General features: G+C 37.9%; 1 protein-coding gene and 1 pseudogene across 2 annotated transcripts in view; one reads left to right on the plus strand and one right to left on the minus strand.

Annotated features, from left to right (window-relative positions):
• Nucleotides 1-20,922, plus strand: part of Rars1 (arginyl-tRNA synthetase 1) — a 33,194-nt gene extending 12,272 nt beyond the window's left edge. For both annotated transcript variants that reach the window (XM_047556473.1, XM_047556474.1), the window contains exons 8-15: nucleotides 986-1,115; nucleotides 2,599-2,703; nucleotides 5,776-5,954; nucleotides 6,445-6,554; nucleotides 9,230-9,335; nucleotides 19,108-19,280; nucleotides 19,701-19,948; nucleotides 20,764-20,922. In XM_047556473.1, the coding sequence (XP_047412429.1) occupies nucleotides 986-1,115; nucleotides 2,599-2,703; nucleotides 5,776-5,954; nucleotides 6,445-6,554; nucleotides 9,230-9,335; nucleotides 19,108-19,280; nucleotides 19,701-19,948; nucleotides 20,764-20,873 (1,161 nt within the window). In that variant the 3' untranslated portion in view covers nucleotides 20,874-20,922. The remainder of the gene's footprint in view (nucleotides 1-985; nucleotides 1,116-2,598; nucleotides 2,704-5,775; nucleotides 5,955-6,444; nucleotides 6,555-9,229; nucleotides 9,336-19,107; nucleotides 19,281-19,700; nucleotides 19,949-20,763) is intronic.
• On the minus strand, nucleotides 2,766-3,623 carry LOC124987302 (40S ribosomal protein S2-like; annotated as a pseudogene).
• Nucleotides 20,923-21,154: the final 232 nt, after the last annotated feature.

The following is a 21,154-nucleotide window of genomic DNA, read 5'->3' on the forward strand; positions in this document are numbered from 1 at the left end:
ACCAAAGTTTACAGTATTGCCCTATTGAATTTGCCATTTAATAGTGGGACCTGTTATCCAGTAAAAAAATGTTGTATGTTTAGAGTTTTTCCTTTTTTAGTATTATTAACTTAAGAAAAACAACAAACATCCCAAAAGTAAGATTGCTGTGTTGAAAAGTAAGAGTTTGTGGGGTTTATTTCTTTTGGTGTTTTTTAATGAAAATTTGAAAATAAGGAAAATGTTTATTGATATGAAACTGCTAAAATAATAATTATCTGTTGGAATTCTATCTTTTTAATGTAATGAAGTAAACCTATTAATCCAAGAAAATGTTTGCAATCCATTGTTAAAATTTATAAACTGTATTAAAAAAAATAAGTAATTTCTAACTTTTCTTAAAAATTGGGTATATATTTGCAAAAAAAAAAAAAAATCTGAAATTATACACCAGATTGTTACCACTCACAGTTTAGGATTGATTTTTCCCCCCTCCAGTAAGCATGTATTAGCTTCCAAAATGAAATAATGAAAGCAATATTCTTTTTAGTTTTAAAAAAAAAAAAAATTACCAAAATGGAGTTTAAGGCACAGAAAATTTAGTCCTACTTGTTCACTATCCTTTACTAACTTGAACACAAAAGTATTGGTGTAAAATAGTCTTTTGTGAATTGGGAAAGTAGAATAACAACTGGTGATAGTTTTCTGTTTTCAAGAAAACCTCAAAAGACTATAGCTGTTTGGCATTTTCATCTGTAACAACATTCTTTTACCTTTGGGCAGAGCCGAGCACCCAACACAGGGCCTCGTGCCTGCTAGGCCAGTGCTTTACCACAGAGCTCTTGCCTCAGCCCCTATGATAACGTAATTGACTTGAGGTAGGACATTTGTTCCAATGTTATACATCTTCACTTTCTCATAGTGTGTTTGTGTGTGTTTAGAAAAACTTTTTAATCTAGAAATATAGAATTGGATTCTTACGTACCATGTTTTTATTTAAAAACAGGAATCTAAAAAGAGGTTCGATACCGAGGAGGAATTTAAGAAGCGAGCATACCAATGTGTTGTTCTTCTCCAGAGTAAAAACCCAGATATTATAAAAGCTTGGAAACTTATATGTGATGTGTCCCGTGAAGGTGAGTTTCTGGGGTTCATTCCTTCATCATAGTTTCCTTTAGTCTTTTTTCAGGGTAGCTCCTTTTTCTCTTTTGTTATTGCTGTTCTAGGCATTGAACTATACCACTGAACTACATCCCCAGTCCTTTTTATTTTGAGACAGTGTCTCAGTTGCTGAAACTGGCCATGAACTTGAGATCCTTCTTGTCAGCCTCCTAAGTTGCTGGGATTCAGGTGTATACTACCATCATGCCTGGCTTCCCTGTGGATCTTTAATGATGATTCAAACTTTTGAGAATGGGCAAGTTGTTTGTTTGTTTAAATGTTTCTGAAACAACTAAGAAGACAGGCAGATGCAAAATTTAACTTTTTTAAAAGTCAGCGAACATTAGACTGTAAAACTGAACTGGGGATGTAATTCAGTAGGAGAGCATTTGCTTAGCATGCACAGTGCCCTATTTTGATCCCAGAACCACCAAAAAAAAAAAAAAAAAAGATAGTGAAAGGGATCATATTTAGAGTAGCAATCAAAGTTATGTAAGATTTCTGAATTTATCCAGAAATGTGTAGGACCAAAATGTAGAGAAGTATACAAGGGGGTATAGTAGACTGTGGGTACGGAGTGTCACACGAAGTTCTACAGTCTCCATTCATTTATAGTTGTAAGACAATTTCAAGTTTTCATACTTGACAGTAATTTTAAAGACTGCTGGAATAGTAAATGGATAAAATAGTCCATAGTCTCTGGGAAAGAAGGCTAATGACTGCTTATTGTCACTGGGTAGTAAAATGCTTAACAGTGCTACAGTAGGTGATACTGTGTCAGTGACACATGGGTAGCAGACATGTAAGTGATAACAGATTAAAAAGAATTATAAGAAAATTACATGAATGTTTGCTTGCTGAGTGGAAAAAGATTTTCCTTGGTCTCATTTACATTTTTTTTAAGAATAAATCTTTAGGGTCAGGTGTGGTGGCCCATTCCTTTAATCACAGCTGGTGTGGATGCTGAGGCTGGAGAAATCACAAGTTCAAGGCCAGCCTGAGCAACTTGGCAAGACCATACCAAATTTTAAAATTAAAAGAATTGGGAACATAGCTCAGTGGTAAAGTGTCCCTGGTTCAGTCCCCAGTACCACAGAAAAAGAATGAACTTCCGAAATGATATATGTTTCTTATTTGGTTGGGGGGAGGGGAGTGTGTAAATGTACACAGAAAAAAATTATATGTAGTCCCAATCATTGTTAATCGATGTCGATGATCTGTTGGTGGGAGGACCTCGGGGGGAGTTATAGGATGGTGCTGCAGATTGTGCCTCACATTGCTGAATGTTTGTTTTGTTTTGCCAGTGAGCTGCATCCCCAGTCCCAACATTTTGACAATTGTCTTACCCCAGTGTGTGTCATGCATTTTATTTTCTTACATATGTGTTGAATGATTTTATCTTTCTCTAAGGTGCATGGTTCCTGTTTTTATTAATCTTTTGTGGCATTTTTACCCTAGAATTTAATAAAATCTATGATGCATTGGACATCTCCTTGATAGAGAGAGGGGAATCCTTCTATCAAGATAGGATGAATGATATTGTAAAGGAATTTGAAGATAAAGGTAGGCACTGCACTTTTTTTTTTTTTAAACAGGTTTCATTTACTTTATTTTGTATAAAAACCCTATGTTGTAGCCACAGCTGGAGCCTGGGTCCTCTGTACAAAGACTCTGGTATGGCTTCTCTCAAGATGGTCAGTGACCCCAGCACCACAAAAAAAAAAAAAAAAAAAAGATGGTCAGTGAATGCCTGATAGGGAGACCAGAGATCGGGAGTCAAGTAGCTATATGTCTTGGAGGTGGCATCAAAGGGGGCCTTAGTGAAATTGCCCAAGGGGGCAGTGCAGCCCCTGGCAGAAGTGTAGCTGTCATCAGTACCAGCCATCAGCAGCAGGTTCTTGGGCACAGGGGCTGAGACAATGCCAGTACCTTTGGGGGCAGGGATGAGCTGCACCAGCACAGAACCACAACGTCCAGAGTCACCACAGAAGGGACAGTGTGGGGCTTGCCAGTCTCGTTCCCCCACTAGCCTCTCTGCACAGGAACAATGGAGAGCTTGGCCAGTATAACGGCCCCTCGGATAGCAGTGGTTACCTCCTTGGAGCACTTTACTCCCAGTCCAACGTGACCATCGGAGTCCCCGACAGCTACAAATGCCTTGAACCTGGTCCACTGGCCAGCACGAGTCTGCTTCTGTACAGGCGTGTTCTTCAAAACCCCATCCTTGAGTCACGCCCCCAGGAGAAAGTCGATGATCTCAGACTCCTTGATAGGCAAAGAGAAGAGGTAGCTCTCCTCCAAGGACTTGATCTTCATGTCCTTGACCAGGAGGCCCAGCTTGGTGACCGGGACCCACTCCTTGTCTTTGGCTTTGCCTCCGAGAGCGCCGCAACCCCGACCACAGCCTCAGAGACCTCTGCCAAAGCCACAGTAGCCACCCATTCTGGGGCTCTGGGCACTCCTGCACCGGCATCATCCGCCATTTGACGTTTTCCCAGAGAAGCAGCACTACACTCATTTTAAAAATTTATTTTAAATTTGCAAACATAGGCAAAAGTGGAAAAAAATTTTTTAATCCCCAAGACCTAGCACTTGTCAACCAATTACGAATACTGATCATCCTTATTGTTTCTGTGACTTCCCATACATACTGCTTACATCCTCTAGCGCTAAAACAAAAGTACCATTATCACAGCAAGAAAGTGAATAATTCCTCCCATCCCAAGTCCCCCACCCCCCCAGCCTCCAGGGAAGCTGGAATTAGGAAGTATAGTTGTACACCATTAGAGTAGTTTAATTTCTTAACAGCATTAGAGTTTGCATTTCCCAAGGTAAATAATTTAGAGTCTGCACGTTGCATTTGTTTGATATGTATTCTATATTCTAGAAATTCATAGATTCCCCCTCATCCATTTTTATTTCTTTTACTGTTGAAAAAACTGGGGCTATATGTCCTATAGATTTTTCCATATGATCTTAATGTTGCGCAATTCCTGTGTCTGTTTTCTTTATATATTTTTAAGGCAAATGATCTACCATTGAGCAGTATTCCCAGCCCATTTTTATTTTGAGACAGGGTCTTGCTAATATGCCCAGTCTGGTCTCCAGCTTGCAGTCTTCCTGCTTTATCCTCCAAGTATAGGAGGTTATAGACATGCACCACCAAGGCCAGCTTTCCATATTTCCCAAAAGTCTTCATTAGATTCAGTTTTGCATTTGCTTTGTTTTTTGTTTCCCAATTTTCATTTATTTGCATGAATGAAAATAATTTCTGGTTTGCTGTTTTTGTGATACTAACTTAGTGCATTCAGTTATCAACCTAATCAATAAGTTTCCTATCAGATTTTTCCCTGTTTGAATGTTCATGACTGATGCATTACTTCATGAGAGATTGGAGTATATTAGTGTGGAGTGATACCTTTTTCATTTGTTACATGGGATTCTCTTTGTATGCCTTTTTAAGGCAGTCATTTTATTTTTTAATCAATAGTCAAAAGAGGTTCATTTCATAGCTTTTTCTAAATATGAGTTGTTTGACTTAGTATTATTGTAAATGGGGCTTTTACAATATATAAAAGATACATTTTAGTCAGTTACCCTTATTTTTTGTAATGTTCAGTTTGCCCAATTTTTAGTTAATGGTAAGCCCCTCATGTTTGATTTTTCTCAACCCTTGTAGTCTGATAGTTTACTTGCTCTCATGCAATATTCCAGGCTCATTTTATAGATTTCCTGTCCTAGATCTGCAGTCAACCACATCTCCAAGGAAAGCTGATTCCTTAGATGGGGAAATGGTAATTATTAATCATAGCCTGGAATCATTACTTCTAAAATTACAAGAATCAGTGTGTTTTGGTTTGTTTTTGCAACTGCTGGGGATTGAACCCAGGGCCTTGCACATGCTAGGCAAGAGCTCTACCACTAGCCTTAATGATTTTTATTGAGGAGAAAATGGGCACAAAGAAGTAATTTCCTAGGCAATTTGTCTTCAGATCTTATGTTTTAAACCACTGCTTTTACCCAGCCTTAGTTTCTTAAGAAAGCATAGTTATTTACAGCACAATTATTGTGAAAATTTAATACTTGTATATTTGACACAGCAGCACTCAAATCTAGGTGATGTTATCATGTTCTTTCCTCTTTCTGCATCCAAGAATCTTGCCCTTTTCATCCTGAATATAATTTTTTTCTACCTCTCATTCCAAAAGCTAAAACCATCTGTGTTTGATCACACTATAAAAGGTCTTTATAAGAATAGCACCTTTCTCTCAGAGAATGGTTATGGCTCTAGCTTTAAATCAAAAGAGACTTTCATGCATTTGGCCTGCATAGCAGGTGGGTTCCAGTCAAGCGTTCTATAAAGAGCTTGGGAGCCAAGTGTAGTATGAGTCCAGAAAACTGCTATATCTGACCTATACTGTGACAGCACCTTGTACTCCCAGACAACCTTGACCTTAGTGATTTTCCAAGGCTTCTAGTAGGTCATGCATGAGACAAAAATTGTGGTTTTTTCAGCTAAGAAATATTTTCTAGAATATTCATAGACTAGTTAGGTCGTCCTAGAATGACCAACCATTCCAGTACCTTCAGAGTTCTTTTAGCATTAGTGAAGACTATGTGTTTTTTTCCCCCTAGGATTCGTGCAAGTGGATGATGGCAGGAAGATTGTGTTTGTCCCAGGGTGTTCCATACCATTAACCATAGTGAAATCAGATGGAGGTTATACCTATGATACATCTGACCTGGCTGCTCTTAAACAAAGACTACTTGAGGAAAAGGCAGATATGGTTATCTATGTGGTAGACAGTGGACAAGTAAGTTTGTAGATTTGTCTGTGTTCTAACATTGTTTGTTTGGAGGTAGATAGTATGGCGAGGTTGGTGGCACTGGACGGCTGTAAATTTTCCCCAGATACTAAGATTGGGAACATCAGTTTATCATGGGGAAAATAATACTTTTCCAGGTGTTCTCTAGAAAATAGAAAAGGAGACTTCTCTAAACCTCAGCAGTTGTTCTTATCAGTAAGGATGTGGTAAGAACTAAAATTTAATGAAGTTATTGTGTGCAAACTTGCCTATAATTCATTTGCTTTTAGAACTTTGAACATGGAAAGTATGGTAACAGTCTTGCTCTTAACTGTTTCTCACATAATGAAGAGTAAAAGAAAAGCTTTTAGTATAAAACTCTTGGCACAAAACTTGAGTGGTTTGTATTTTACAAACATCCCTTAAGCCTAAGGGTCTTAAGCCTTTTTTAAAACTATTAGAAAACTGGCAAGTAACTCTCTTTTTCTGCTCTTTATAGTCTGTGCACTTCCAGACGGTATTTGCTGCTGCTCAGATGATTGGTTGGTATGACCCTAAAGTAACTAGAGTGTCCCATGCTGGATTTGGTGTGGTACTTGGGGAAGACAAGTAAGTCTGGAAAACCGAAGATGGTAATAACATACCTGATCCCCACATTTCTCTGGAAAAGGCCCTGGTTGTTGTTGATATTTTTTTATAGCATATTAGGCGGTTCCATTTTTCAGTCCACTTGTTACAGTGAACTCTGCTGAGCTGTTCTCTGATTTCTCCTTACTGCCAGAGGATGTAGTCTCCCAGAGACATGCTCACGAAGTCCAATGAAAAGGAAACTCGAGACTTTAAAAGATTAGAAGTTTCTTTTCCCACAGATTTAAGCTCTAAAATCTATAGTGGTACTTTTTCAGGAAAAAAAATAAGACATTTATGAAATGACTAGCCTAACAGTTGCATACTTGGTCAAAAGCTATAAGCTTGATTCAGTTGAGCTTTGGTTTACTGCTTTCATTCTTATGACTCAAAAATATTATCAAAGCCTACATATTAATGTCTGTTTTATCACATTTTCCATTTTTCAGTTCTTAACATTTGGCTCAATGTTTATGAAATAAAAAGGTAATACATTTAGGTATTTATATGCAGTAGTCATCATTTCAAAGGCGCAAAATTTTTCACATTTTAAAATCTTAACCTTCACTAGTATTTTAGGATCACTTGCCATTTAATCAGCACTTCTCTTAAAAACTGGCATCTTATAACACCCAGATATCATATCACAGATGGTAATGCTTCTGAAAACCACATGAGGTGACTCAAGAGATTTGTCTAGACAATGCTCAAAAACCCTGATGGGAACATATAAAAGACAAGTTAGGTTTGTCCACAAGATATTATTTTAGATAGGGATTTTATAGCAGTGAATTTGTTGGAGACGTTTATTAATTCTGTGACTTTCTGTGGAGCTTTTCTAGAATCAAGACTCTAGGTCCTTATGGTCCTAAGAGAGTGCTTAAACCAAGGAATTGAATATTTCTTATTGCATCTTAGTTCCTGAACTGTTTCCTGACAGATATTTAGGTGGTGTTCCTTCAGAAATTCTCTTATTTTTGTTCATACATTTACCAGCAGTGTTTGTCTTAGCATTTGTTTCAGTTATCATGTAACAGCAGAGGTATCCTAGATCAGTTCTTTTAATGTTTGTGTTCAGCATCATAATAATATCCTTGGACTGGGGTTGTGGCTCAGTGGTAGAGTGTTTGCTTAACACATGTGAGTCACTGGGTCCAGTCCTCAGCACCACATAAAAATAAAGGTATTGTGTCCATCTACAACTAAAAACTATATTTAAAAAAAAATTATAGTATCCTAGCTTTTTTTAATAATTAGATTATAGCTAATGGAAGCTCACCATATTTTAAGTATGTACATGAAAATGCTTGATTCTGTTCTTTCAGTGATATTTTAATATTTAGTACATAATTTATCCTTTTCTTTTATCTTTGCTATTCCTTGGACACCTTTTTATTGAGCACCTGCTGTGCATAGCATTGGCTGGGTATTTTGCATTATGTACACAAAGATACACAGAACATGATCTCTAGTGGAGCCTGTGAAAATACACATGCCAGGGCCCACTGTGGGGGTTACTGACTTATTAAGTCTAAAGTGAATATTGGTCATCTCTGTTTTTAAGAACTGTTGGTATTCAAATATGCATCCCTCCTTGTGAAAAATCAAATGGAAGACGGAAGGGGAGGGAATCATGGAAAGGACCGATTGTTGCAAAGTAGACACATTAGGAAATTTTCCTCCACATTTTGACTAGGCTGATGAGTTTCATTTCATAAGATATTTGAAAGTTGTTGAATACTTAGAAAGGAGCCATGGCAGATTCGGGGTGTAGCTCAGTGGTAGAGCACTTACCTAGCATGCGTGAGGCCCTGGGTTCAATCACCAGTTCTGGGGGGGCGTGGGGAGAGAAAGGTATGGCATAAAGAAAACTATCAAAATGAAGATAATAGAGAAATTTTAATTCTGTGATTAAGGCAAATAGAGCCTTTCTAAGTCAAGCTCTAAAAAGGGAACTGTCACATTTGGTAAGCTTAATGTTCATAGAAAAATGTGCTTTATTGTATCTTATATTTGAACCTAAAAAATAATATACTTGATGTTATGCAAACTTCTGCTTAATAGACAAAATCCAATTTTCTCAGCCACCCTTAACGTTGCTTATCAGTACTTTTGCCCCATCCAGCGAGATTCTAATTTCAGTACATCTAAATGAGGCCCTGGAATTCTTTTGTCATAAAATTGTCTCATATATGCCTTTGGGTTTGATAACCACTAAATAAGAGCAATTACTATATAGAGAAATGCAAATAAGATTCCAGTATAGGATTTTCTGACCTACCAAACAATTCTAGAAGCAAACATGTATTTTACTAATTTTTCTGAAAGGGCAGAACTACCAAGCAAAATGTTGTATTCCAGGAAAATGCATAAATTAAATCTTTTCCTGATAGAAAGCCAAAGTAGACCACTATTAGGGCCAAACCACAGGGTATTTTGAGCTGAGGGCTGGAGATGACATGCTGCAAACACCTTGTTTTGCACCCCTCCCTGATTGCCAGCTGGAATGAGGTACCATTACCTTAGCATCAAGCCTGTGATTCCAAATAGGCACATATTACAGTTTGTGTTCAGGCCCCTAAAGCTTTCAGTTTGAATATTTCTAAGTTTAAAGGTCAGTTTCAAATCCATTCAATTGGGACTTTTAAATTTTTTAGGAAGAAGTTTAAAACACGTTCAGGGGAAACAGTGCGCCTCATAGACCTTTTGGAAGAAGGACTCAAACGATCCATGGACAAATTGAAAGAAAAAGAGAGAGATAAGGTAATCCAAGACCTTATTTGCATGATGTTTACTGTGCATTATATTGTGATTCCCCCCTCCCCCCCTTTGATACTGGGGATTGAACTCTGGTGTGCTTTACCAGTAATCTACATCCCTAGTCCTTTTAATTTTTTATTTTGAGATAGGATCTTGCTAAATTGCCAAGACTGGTCTTGAACTTGCCATCCTCCTGCCTCAGCCTCCTGAGTTGCTGGGATTATTGAGTAAACAGAAAAATTATAAGGAGTCAGTCTACCTAGGGCAGGATTATATTGCTTAGATTTTATTGCATGATGTTTGGTTCATGAATTGTGCTGAGCATTTATTGTGAAAATATTGTTCTTGGCTATTACCAAAGGTCATGGCTTTTTCCTCCTTTTTTATTGTGACGTAGTATCTGCTGCTTTTTTAAATGCTACATAAAAGCCTAAATTATTCTCTCTGGGATACCATGTGATGTTTCAGTGTGTATATTAATTGATGTTTAAATCAGGTTAAACATTTATCTCCTCAGACACTTATTTCTTTATGGTAAAAACATTCAAAATCCTTTTTCTAATTTTTGACATATACAGTATATTGTTATTTACTTGCCCTACTCTGCACTAGCACACCAGAGCTTGGACTTACTCTTACTATAAACCAGCCACCATTCCTCTTCCCAGCTCTGGTAGCCCCATTCCACTCTCAGCTTCTACGAGCTGAACTCTTTTAGATCCCATGTGAGCACATGCAGTACTTGTCTTTCTATGCCTTGGTTATTTCACAGAACAGAATGATCTCCAGTTTCATCTACTTTGTTGCAAATGACAGGATTTCATTCTTTTTTAATGTGTAGTATTCCATTGTGTGTAGGTACATTTTCCTTACCCATTTGTCAGCTGATGGACACTTAGGTTGTTTGGCTTTGTAAACAGTGTTGAAATGAGCATGAGAGTCAGGTATCTGTTCCACATACTCATTTATTTTCTTGGGTACACACCCAGTAGAGGGATTATTGCATCATGGCAATACTGTTCTTTCATACTGGCTGTACTAATTTACCTGCCTACCACTAGTGTACTAGGTTTCCCTTTTTTCCACAGCCCAGCAGTCATTGGTTGCTTTTTGTCTTTTTGATAATAGCCATTCTGACTGGAGTGAGTTGATAACCTAATGGCTTAGGTTTATATTTCTGTGCTGGTTAGAGGTGTTTAACTTTTTTTCCATATACCCATTAGCCATTCATATGTCTTCTTTTGAGAAATGTTCATTCAGATCTTTTTGCCTGTTTTTAAATTGGAATATTTGGGGTTTTGCTGTTAAGTTGTTTTAATTCTTTATTCTGGGTATTAACCCCCTTTCAGATATGTTTTGTAAATATATTTTGCTGTTTTGTAAATTGTTTTTACTATTATTCCTTTCCTGTACAGAAGCTTTTTAGTTTGATGTTGCTTATTTTTGCTTTTGTTTCCTGTGCTTTAGGGTTCTGTCCACAAAGTCTTTACCCATTCCAATAATGTATTTCTCCAGTGTTTTCTTCTAGTAGTTTCAGGTTAGTCTTTAATCCATTTTGAGTTTGTTTTTTTGTTTTTTGTTTGTTCTTTTTTTTTTTTTAACCGATGGGAGTTAGGGATGTATTTGCAGTCTTCTGCAGATAACCAATTTTTTTATTACAATTTATTGAAAAGACTGCCCTTTCTTCACTGCATGTTCTTAGCACCTTCACCAAGAATCAGTTAGCTGTAAGGGCTTGGTGTTCTCATTCTGTGACAGAGCACTTGCCTAACATGACACAGGGGCTATGTTCAGTCCTCAACACAAGGAGGGGGGGAATCAGTTGGTTCTAGGCTCTGGTCCTCTATGGTTTTACGCCAGGTATCTGGTTTTGTTTATTGCTTCTTTATAGTATATTTTGAAATCATGTAGTGTAATGCCTACTGCTTTGTTCTTTGTGATCAAGAGTGCTTTGGCTCATTCAGGATGACTTTGGGATTTTTTTTAATTTTGGTAGATCCAGACAATTTTGGTGTCATTTTTTTCTAATTCTGTAAAAAATATCATTGTCATTGATAAGCTGCTTTGGGTAATAGGAACATTTTAACAATATTGGTTCTTCTAATATATATGTATATCTTTCCATTTTTCTATGTTCTCTTAAATTTCTTCTGTCACTATTTCATAGTTTTCATTGTAAAGATCTTATACCTATTTGATTAAATTTATTCTTAGGCATTTTAATGTTTGTAGCTATTACAAATGGATTCACTTTTTTATTTTCTATTTTAAATAATTGACTTAGTATATAGCAACACTGCTGATTTTTGTATCCTGTAACTGTGCTGAATTAAATCATTTCTGGTGGTGTTTTAGTGAAATATTTGGGGCCTTCTAAATATCAGATCATGGCATTTACAGTGACTGACTTCTTGTCAGTTTGAATGCCCTTTATTTTTTTCACTTGCTTGATTGGCCAGGACTTCCAGTACTATGCTGAGTAACAGTGGCAAAAATGGCATTCTTACCTCATTTCAGACCTTAGAGAAAGCTTTCAGCTTGTCCCCAATTCGGTATGATATTGGCTGTTGGCTTATTACACGTGGCCTTTAAGATATGTTCCTTCAATAGCTAATTTGTTCAGCATTTTTATCCTGAAGGATTTTATCCTGAAGGCTATTGGATTTGTGCTAGGTAGTTTTTGTCCTTCATTCAGTTCATGTGGTTTATCACTTGTTGATTTGCATGTGTGGAATCATCCTTGCATCCCTGGGATAAATCTCACCTGCTCATGGTTGACGATTTTTTACTGTGCTTTTTGAATTCATTTTGTATGTATGTTTGTCAGGAACACTGGCTTGTAGCCTTTTTTGTTGTGTTCTCATCTGGTTTGGGTTTCAGGGTAATGTTGGTCATGTAGAATAAGTTTGGAAGAAGCCCCTCTTAGTTTTCTGGAATGATTTAAGAAGAATTGGTATGAGTTCCTTAAGTGTTGGCTAGAACTCGGTGTGCAGCCAGCCATCTGCTCCTGGGTTTTCCTTTAGTGGTAGAGTTAATTACTGATTCCATCTCATTTCTCATTCTACTCAGATTTTTTATTCTTCATGATTCATTTTTGGAAAGGTGTATTCAGGAGTTAGTTGGCATGTACTTGTTTATAACAGGCTCTAACGATCCTTTGTGTTTCTGTGGCATCAAGTTACAGTGTCTCCCTTTTCTTGTTTTTTTCTTGGTCAGGAGTGGCAGTTTCTTTTCAGAAAACCCTCTCTTCATTTTGTCGATTTGGTATATTCTTTTAGCCTCTGTCATCACTCTACCACTGAGGCATATCCCTACCCCTTTTGTATTGTATTTTGAGATAGGGTTTCACTTAGTTGCCCAGGCTAGCTTCAAACTGATGCTCCTGCCTCGGCCTTTCAAGTAGCTGGGATTATAGACATGTAACACCACACACAGCTGTATTAAATTCTCCATTCAAGAGTTCCCTCCAGTATGGTTGCTATCTGATCCATTTCTGGTACCTTATCTAGTCCATTAGATGAGGCCGTGGTCCCCTGAAAGTCCCTGATGCTCATCCGTGTGAGACATCATCTGGGGTTTACAGAACAAGGTTGTTCTTCCAGTCTTCATTATTTACTTTGTAGTGCCTATCTTCCCAGAAATTCTGAGCAGGCTGCTTAAATTGAGCTTAAAGAACCATTCTGCTGTATCAGCACTAGGTGGCACCATAGGCCCAGTTGTGCCACAAGTCCACTGTGCTGTGTTGTCATTATTTCAGCACTGGAGTGTGATCTAAGCCAGGTTGTCCCAACCCCACACAGTCAGTCTCTCAGTGAGCGTTGTCCGTGGAAATATCTAAGAAGGATACTCTGGAGACTCCTGGTCCACAGTCAACAACCTGTGGTCAGGCACTGAGGGATTCTGCCCAGCTCAGGCCACATCATTGTGGAGGGAGCGGCCCCATTGTCCTTTACCATATCTGTGACCACCAGTGCCACAGCGTGTCACAGCCTGAGCCCATGGCCTGTTGAGCTCAGCATAGCAGCAGTGTAGGACTAAGGCCAGTGCTGCTGTGGGCTGCCTACCGATGAGGTGGACTTGTGACCTGTGACTGCTGCAACCAGGTGTGGGTGTTGCTGACCAGAATAGTGCTCTGGTGGACTGGGGCTGTGCATCTCAGGGATGCCAGGCACCAGGCCTATTTCAGAGGCTTTGCCCTGGGTTTGGAGGCCATTAGTTTTCTCTAGGCTGGCACTCAGTTCCAAGACGGTCCTGTGTTTACTGGCCTGCTCCCATTGAATGGAGTCTTGCTCTACATTTGTGCTGTCTACAATAAGGGTAGTAGTGGCAAAGACAGTAGACCGTCCTTTGGCCTTCAGGAATGGCAGTAGGCCTGGCGTACCCGAGGCTCATGGCTACGAGGACCTGCCTGGCCTCAGTGTGTGCTCGGGCTCACGCAGCAGTCAGCAGCAGTGCAGGTCAGAAATGAGAGTTTATCCCACTGAGGTGCAGCTTTAGAGACCGTCTACAAACAGTGCTCTGGGCATAGCTCTGGTTGGGTGGTGAAGATATGAAAACATGTTCAACATCTTTAGCAATTAGAGAAATGCAAATTAAAAGCTATACTGAGATTCCATCTCACTCCAGTCAGAATGGCAACTCTCGAGAATACAAGTAACAACAAATGTTTGAGGATGTGAGGAAAATGGAATGCTCATACACTGCTGGTGGGATTGCAACCACTCTGGAAAGTGGACACTCTTCAAGAAACGAGACTGGAACCCCATTTGACCCAGTTATTCCACTCTTCTGCATTTATCCAAAGGGCTTAAAATCAGCATACTACAGTGACACAGCCACATCAATGTTTATAGCAGTACAATTCACAGTAGCTAAGCTACGGAACCAACCTACATGCCCATCACCAGATGAATGGATAAAGAAAATGTATGTGTATATATATATATATATATATATATATATACACACACACATACATACACACAGTGGAATATTACTCAGCCATAAAGAATGAAATTATGACATTTGCCGATAAATGAATGGAACTAGAGAATATCATCCTAAGTGAAATAAGCCAATCCCAAAAACCAAAGGTTGAGTGTTTTCACCGATATGTAGAAGATAAGCCACAATAAAGGGGGGGAAGTGGAATAAGAAAAGTTCAGTAGATTAGATAAAGGGGAACAAAAAGAAGGGAGAGAGATAGGAACAGGGAAAACAATAAATCCAAGATAATTTTATGAACACATGAATATACCCGAGTGAACCCCACCATTGTACCCACCCATAAGAATGAGGTCCTAATTAGAATAAGATATATCCTAGTGTAAAATTTTATCAAAATGGATTCTACTGTCATGTATAATTAAAAATAACCCAGAAAATAAAAAAATTTTTAAAAGATACTAAAAGTAGGATCACAGACCCTTGTGAAATAATGGTCACTTAGCCAAAGTTATAAGTAATTTAAAGACTTAAATTTAAACACTTAGCTCTTTGAGGGCCGTTTTCTGACTTAAGTAATCAAACCCAAATAAAAATCTCTGGGACATGAGAAGTTAGCCAAATGGGAAGTCTTTATGCCCTAGGCCAGTTGCAGAAAGGGAGAAGTAAAACTTCCTGCATTGTAATTGCTGCTCCTTATGAGAAGCCCGTGTAGGTCATCTGGAAGCAACCCTAATAAAAAGGGACTTGAATGTAGGCAGTGGGAGAAGGTGCGTCCAGTGTTAGTGTTTACATCCCTCTCTAATGTGATGTGCACCCTAAGACTGGCAGGGTGTGTGACCTTGGACGTGGTGAAAACACGTGATACATCAGAACCAAGTTATCCTTGGCCTTTAAGACAGACATTTTAGCAGTCAGAACTGGGGAAGGGGATAAAAGACTTCAGGAGCCAACTAAAAATGAAAACTAAACTGGGAAAAACTTTTGTTCAGACTATGTTTGAACATTTTTAAAAGAACATTTCAGAATTAAAAGGTCAAAATCTCCTACAGATTTACTAAGTACAGATAAATATTTCAAGAAAACCTTGTCTCTTTAAACAGTAAGATTCTGGTTTCATATCAGTGTGTTAGTGTTAAATTTTTAGAAAAATCTATGAACTTTAATTATAACCAACTTGATCAGATTTTCTTTAAAAGTTATCATTCACAAACTTTGCATGACTCCTTCAGATCCTTTACAATCTACTTAAACCTTTGGTTTTTGTACTATATTTTTTTATTCCCATTGTCGAGCAATCCAGTTATTTTTCTTTGGACAAATTTTTTTTTCTACTACATACAATTCTTATATTTTTAACTTCCTCTGCCTCTCTCCTACTTGTGGATTAGGTTTCCTTCCTTAGATTTATAATTTGAAACCATCCTTTAATAAACATACACACTTCCAAATTATAAAAAAAAATACCCTTATAAAGAAAATTTTTTGGTTTGGTATGGTCATATATTTTTCTTTTGTATTCTTTAAAATTTTTAACTCTTAAGGTTATTTAAACCCTGATATCTTGTGAAGAGCAGGGAAGAAATGGTTGTAAATTGTTTACCATGTACCAAAAATTGAGGATATAACTTCAAACATGTATCTTTTCTTTGGACAACAACAAAAAAAATTAATGTGGAATAAGATACAGTATCTTTTCTATTGAATTTATATTTAGCAATTGGTGTTTCAGTATTTTACCTGATAAACACTGAGTTATTTCTAAGTATTTAACATAGCTTTACTAAAGTGATGTCCAAGTATTTTTAACAATTAGACCTAGATTATTTATGATAGACATTAGGCATAGTCACTTAAAGTTGTTTTTTTAAGTATTTTAAAGTTTTTCCAAGAAAAACACACTCTAGAAGTTAAATGGCTGTATTTACTCCATATACACAGGAAGCAACAGGCACAGCATTGCCCTGTTGTCTGCATGTTAGGTAAAATACCTTTAGCCGTCTAGCAAGTAACCTTGCCTATGGACAGGCAAACCTGGATGGTCAGTTCTGAAAACAGTTTTTATTTTACCATCAGATTTATTGAAGATTTACTAAAACCATGTGAACTAAAAGGCATTTGAGTTAATTACTGTAGTTTAATCTGTTAGCCAATTCAAATAGGTTTTCTTAGGGGATTTTACATATAGATAGTTCATTTTAGACTTTGTCACAGACAAAAATAGAGTAATATGAGTTCACCAGTTTATAAAAAGACATTTGGATCCAAATTATTATTTGACAAAAATGGGACAAGTTAAAGTCACCTATTTATATGGGTAAGCTTAAAGACTTTGCATCTGCACTAGTGGTTAATCACAGGAAGTTAAAGTAGTTTCGTGGAAGTTTGGTTTTAATCTCTCACATGCTGGGAATGGAGCCCGGGCATCCTGCATGCTAGGCACGCACTCTGCCACTGAACTGACTCCCCAGCCCTGCTTTTTCCAGTCCGAAATGAGTTTAAGGGTTAATTGTTAGAGGTTTACTGGCTGGAATAATAAACCTCCAAGTGACCTTGAATTTAATAACAATTATGTTCATTTTGTTTGCTAGTCTAGTTTGCTTGACCTACTCAACAGTGTCAGGAAACATTTTTAGACACGTTTTTAAAAGACTGTTTGCAGGATTTTTTCTACTTTCCCCCTCAAGCTTTTCCTGGCTCATGGAAATTGGAGCAATTTATATACAGGACAGATCTTTTATTATTGCTCAGGATTTTGACCAAGGCATAGGTTGGTTTAAAAGGCATAATTTGAGGGACTCTGTATACATACTGCTCTAGCTCTTTCCTTTTAGATTAGGAATCCTCAGTTAACTGTTTCATCAGCCTAGCTGTTGTTAAGTGAGAAAATCTAAATTTTCTCATTTCCAGAAGGTGTGTCTTAAGTTACCACAGAGTTGCTGTGAATTGCAAAACCGTTAATTCGAAAGTTGTTTCATTTCTTGTCTTGACTAAAGTGTCAAAAGAAAAACTCTCAGGCTTTGCTCCGTTTTTTTTGTCTGTCTCTTAGTATAAACAGGTCAACAGAAGACAGACAACTTAAAAAGCCTTTAAATGTTAACACGTAATTGTAGTTTAAAATAACCATTCTACAACTTAGCCAACTAGAGTACCAGAGGGGGAATTTTTGCATACTTTTGAACTTGGTTGTTCCATTTTGTTTTTTACCTTTAGGGGAAAAATCCTCTAAAAGCCTCCGTTGGGAATGTTAAGGGTTTGGACAGTGTTTTGCTTTGGTACGTGTACTGTGCACAAGATTCTTTTTTTACTTTGTGGATGACCTTGCTTGAGAGTGACCAAGGTTTCCCGAGTTGTACAGAAATGGTCTTGTTCCTGGCAGGTCCTGCCTCTCCAAGAGCAGTTGAGTTCCAGAGAATATCCTGTGGATGATGGTAGTTAACCCAGTAACTTTTCATTAGCCATCCTGAGCTTACCATTTAAAATGTTAATTTTGGCTTAGAAGATTTTCAGAAACATGGAGTAAAAGACAAACCATGTATAGACAGGTGTAACCAAACCAAAATTAAGGTGCTCACAAACTATAAATCATTGTTAAACTAGGTGTACAAAACCTTAAAAAGAACTCGCCAAAGGAGATAAGAAGTGCTCTCAGAATGTAAATTCTGTGGAAATTTGAGTACTCATCAGGACAGTGTGCCCTTGTGCTAGAAAGGACTTTCCAGAAAATAAAATAGTCTTTGATAGTCCAACAAATGGATGCAGGGTCTTTTACTTAGATACTCTCCATATCAAACCAGATCCTAAGTAAAGTCTGCAAGGATCCTCTACCACACAGTGGCTTTGATCTGAAGAAAGAGGAAAACCATGGAAATGAGGAGTGTGAAGGCCCAGTGCCTTACCTCACCAGGTTCTCAGAGTCCCCAGTTCCCTCCACAAGTGGTCTCACTTTAGGTGCCTTTCCTAACCCTAGCCATGCCAGCCTAAGTAACAAACTCTTAAAAAAATATTCTTTGGGTCTGAAAGAGCATGGCAATGACAGGACACATGTGCCATAGTAAACGGTTTTCTTTAACTTCTGGTTGAGGCAAAGGGAAGTGTTTCAAGGCAAAAATGAGGATTGCTCGAGATATTTGAAATTAGCAATTCCTAACCACAGGATTAATAACAAAGTTGGTGCCAATCCAAGGTTGGACCAGCAGTTGCTGGGCAGACATTCTTGAAATTGTTCATATGATGTTGCAGTTGCAGCAGATTCTTCTGTGCTAGCTGCTCTCCAGCAATCTTGAGAGAACCCTTCCTTCATGACTTCCCAGCCACACTTTGTTTCTTGTTAGGATTGACACCAGCAACCCTGTTTTTACCTTGACATCCTTCACAGAATATTTTACCCAGACTTTACATAGTTGCTTTCAGTGAATGGTTGGTCTACTACAACCTCATCTATCATAGCCAGAACAGAAATACTTAATATATGACTAAAATATTTTTGAAAATATGACTTCTTCCACCCTTGAATTTTATTAATTTTGTTTTTATTTTACTATAGTTTTCTGTAACAGTATTTATGATACGAAGTAGATATAAATTTGTGCTTTGTGTTTCATTTCTACTGAATGGAAAATACTTCACAAATCAGGTTTCTCACAAACATTCCTCATAATGCACAGCTGATGATTTTACTTCATTATTTTTGTTAACCCAGGTTATTCTATCTCGGTGTCATTTTTAATTGATAATTGTGTCCTTAGATGCTCCCTACCCCATTATTCTTCCTGTGGTTATCAGAGCAAAAGCAGTGGTTAGTAAGCTGTGAAGTTTTGTTTTTCCTAAGGTCTTAACTGCAGAGGAATTAAAAGCTGCTCAGACATCTGTCGCTTATGGCTGTATCAAATATGCTGACCTTTCCCATAACCGGTTGAATGACTACATCTTCTCCTTTGACAAAATGCTTGATGACAGAGGGAACACGGCTGCTTACTTGCTGTATGCCTTCACTAGAATCAGGTAACTTTATTTCGAATCAAATGAAAGTATTCTTAGTTGCTCCAAAATGTATTTTGTATATACAAGTGTCTTTGGAAATGTGTTTCCTTTTAGAATCGCAAGTTATACTTGAATCCCATAGACTGTCCCCATTTACTCTGGCAGGCAGCCCCCTGTGCACTCTTGATTTAAATACCAAACAGGCACCATCTGACCCCCTAAAAGAATATTGCCTTTTAATATTATAAAACACTTCAAACCAGGTTATTAACCTTGCCTAATAATGTACCCCAGAGTAAAATGCAGTGTCTATTTTATAAGAATCTCTTTAATTGCTGATAATTTCTGATTTATTCAGTCACATCTTATTACATGTTTTCTTGCGGGGAAGGATGTGTGCGCCTGATAGAGTGGAACAGTCGTGCTTCTCTGATGTTTCAGGTCTATTGCCCGGCTGGCCAGCATTGATGAAGAGATGCTCCAAAAGGCTGCTCGGGAGACCAAGATCATTTTGGACCACGAGAAGGAATGGAAACTAGGCCGGTGCATTTTACGCTTCCCTGAGATTTTACAGAAGATCTTAGATGACTTATTTCTCCACACACTCTGCGACTATATTTACGAGCTGGCAACCACTTTCACAGAGTTCTACGACAGCTGCTACTGTGTGGAGAAAGATCGACAGACTGGTGAGTCTCGTCCCCTGTCCACATTGGGGAATGGGTGCCATGAACGAACTTGAGTTGGGTGGGAGTACACTCCCAGTTGTTTATTCATAGAAATCCTCCCTTTTCCCCAAAGAATGGCATAGTAATCCATACCATACATAAAATGGACAAAATTAGAACAAACGCTAGCAGAAACTGTTTCTCCACTCGGGCTCAGGGGTGGAACCTTACAACTTCAAGGAAAACAGCTGGCAGAACTCTTGGAATAGGGCACTGTTCAACAAGAGTGTCTGAGGTGCCTAGCAGGTGCATTTGAGCCTAGCTTTAACTGGATTTTTTGGTTTGGTTTGGTTTTTTTGCCTTGTTTGTGGGGCATGCAGTAGAGGGGCCTGGGAATCACTCCCAGGGCCTTGCACTTGCGAGGCAAGCTGTCTACCACTGAACTACATTCCCAGGCCAAGGAAGCTGCCTTTGGAAAACAACTGATGATCCTTTCCTTCCTTAGCTGCTCTGACACTGTAGTTAGTGAAGTATGTGTTACAAGGCAAGTAGCCATTTGTGAGGGTCATGCCTGAGAACAAACTTTTGTAGAAGAAATTTCACTAATATAGTATTTAGGTTCATAGTTATTTCAGATTATCAATCTTAGAAGAGAACTCCGAATTTTACAAAGGAATGTAAAAGCTACATTTCTAATCATTGCAAACCTTATATAAACAGTTTTTTTCTTCTTGGATCGTCAAGTTGCAGGTGGTTGTAGATAGAGCCTACACAGCTATAGGTCGAGGTATTCACTTCTGTATAAAAAGTTTATCAGTCTTTTTTTCTCTTCTCAGGAGAAGTCTTGAAGGTGAACATGTGGCGCATGCTGCTGTGTGAAGCAGTAGCTGCCGTCATGGCCAAGGGGTTCGATATCTTGGGAATAAAACCTGTCCAAAGGATGTAATACTTTTTGAACACTGTTTTTACCAAAGTGGCTATTAGCACTGTTTGCTTTTTTTTTTTTTTTTTTTTTTTAAAAAAAAAAATCATGTGGATCCAAAAACTAGTAAAAAAGAAAAAAAATTCTCAACTGTATATGTAAAATGTGATTCTTTAACAACTAGCATTATAAAAAAAAAAAAAAAAATTCACAAACATACTTTGTTGCCTAGCATTAAACCAAAATGCCAATGAGGCCATGGATTAATATAGACTTAAGTACCGTAGTCCTGGAGTTTAGTGGCA

Source organism: Sciurus carolinensis, chromosome 6 (genome assembly GCF_902686445.1).
Source record: "Sciurus carolinensis chromosome 6, mSciCar1.2, whole genome shotgun sequence".
Classification (NCBI taxonomy): domain Eukaryota; kingdom Metazoa; phylum Chordata; class Mammalia; order Rodentia; family Sciuridae; genus Sciurus; species Sciurus carolinensis.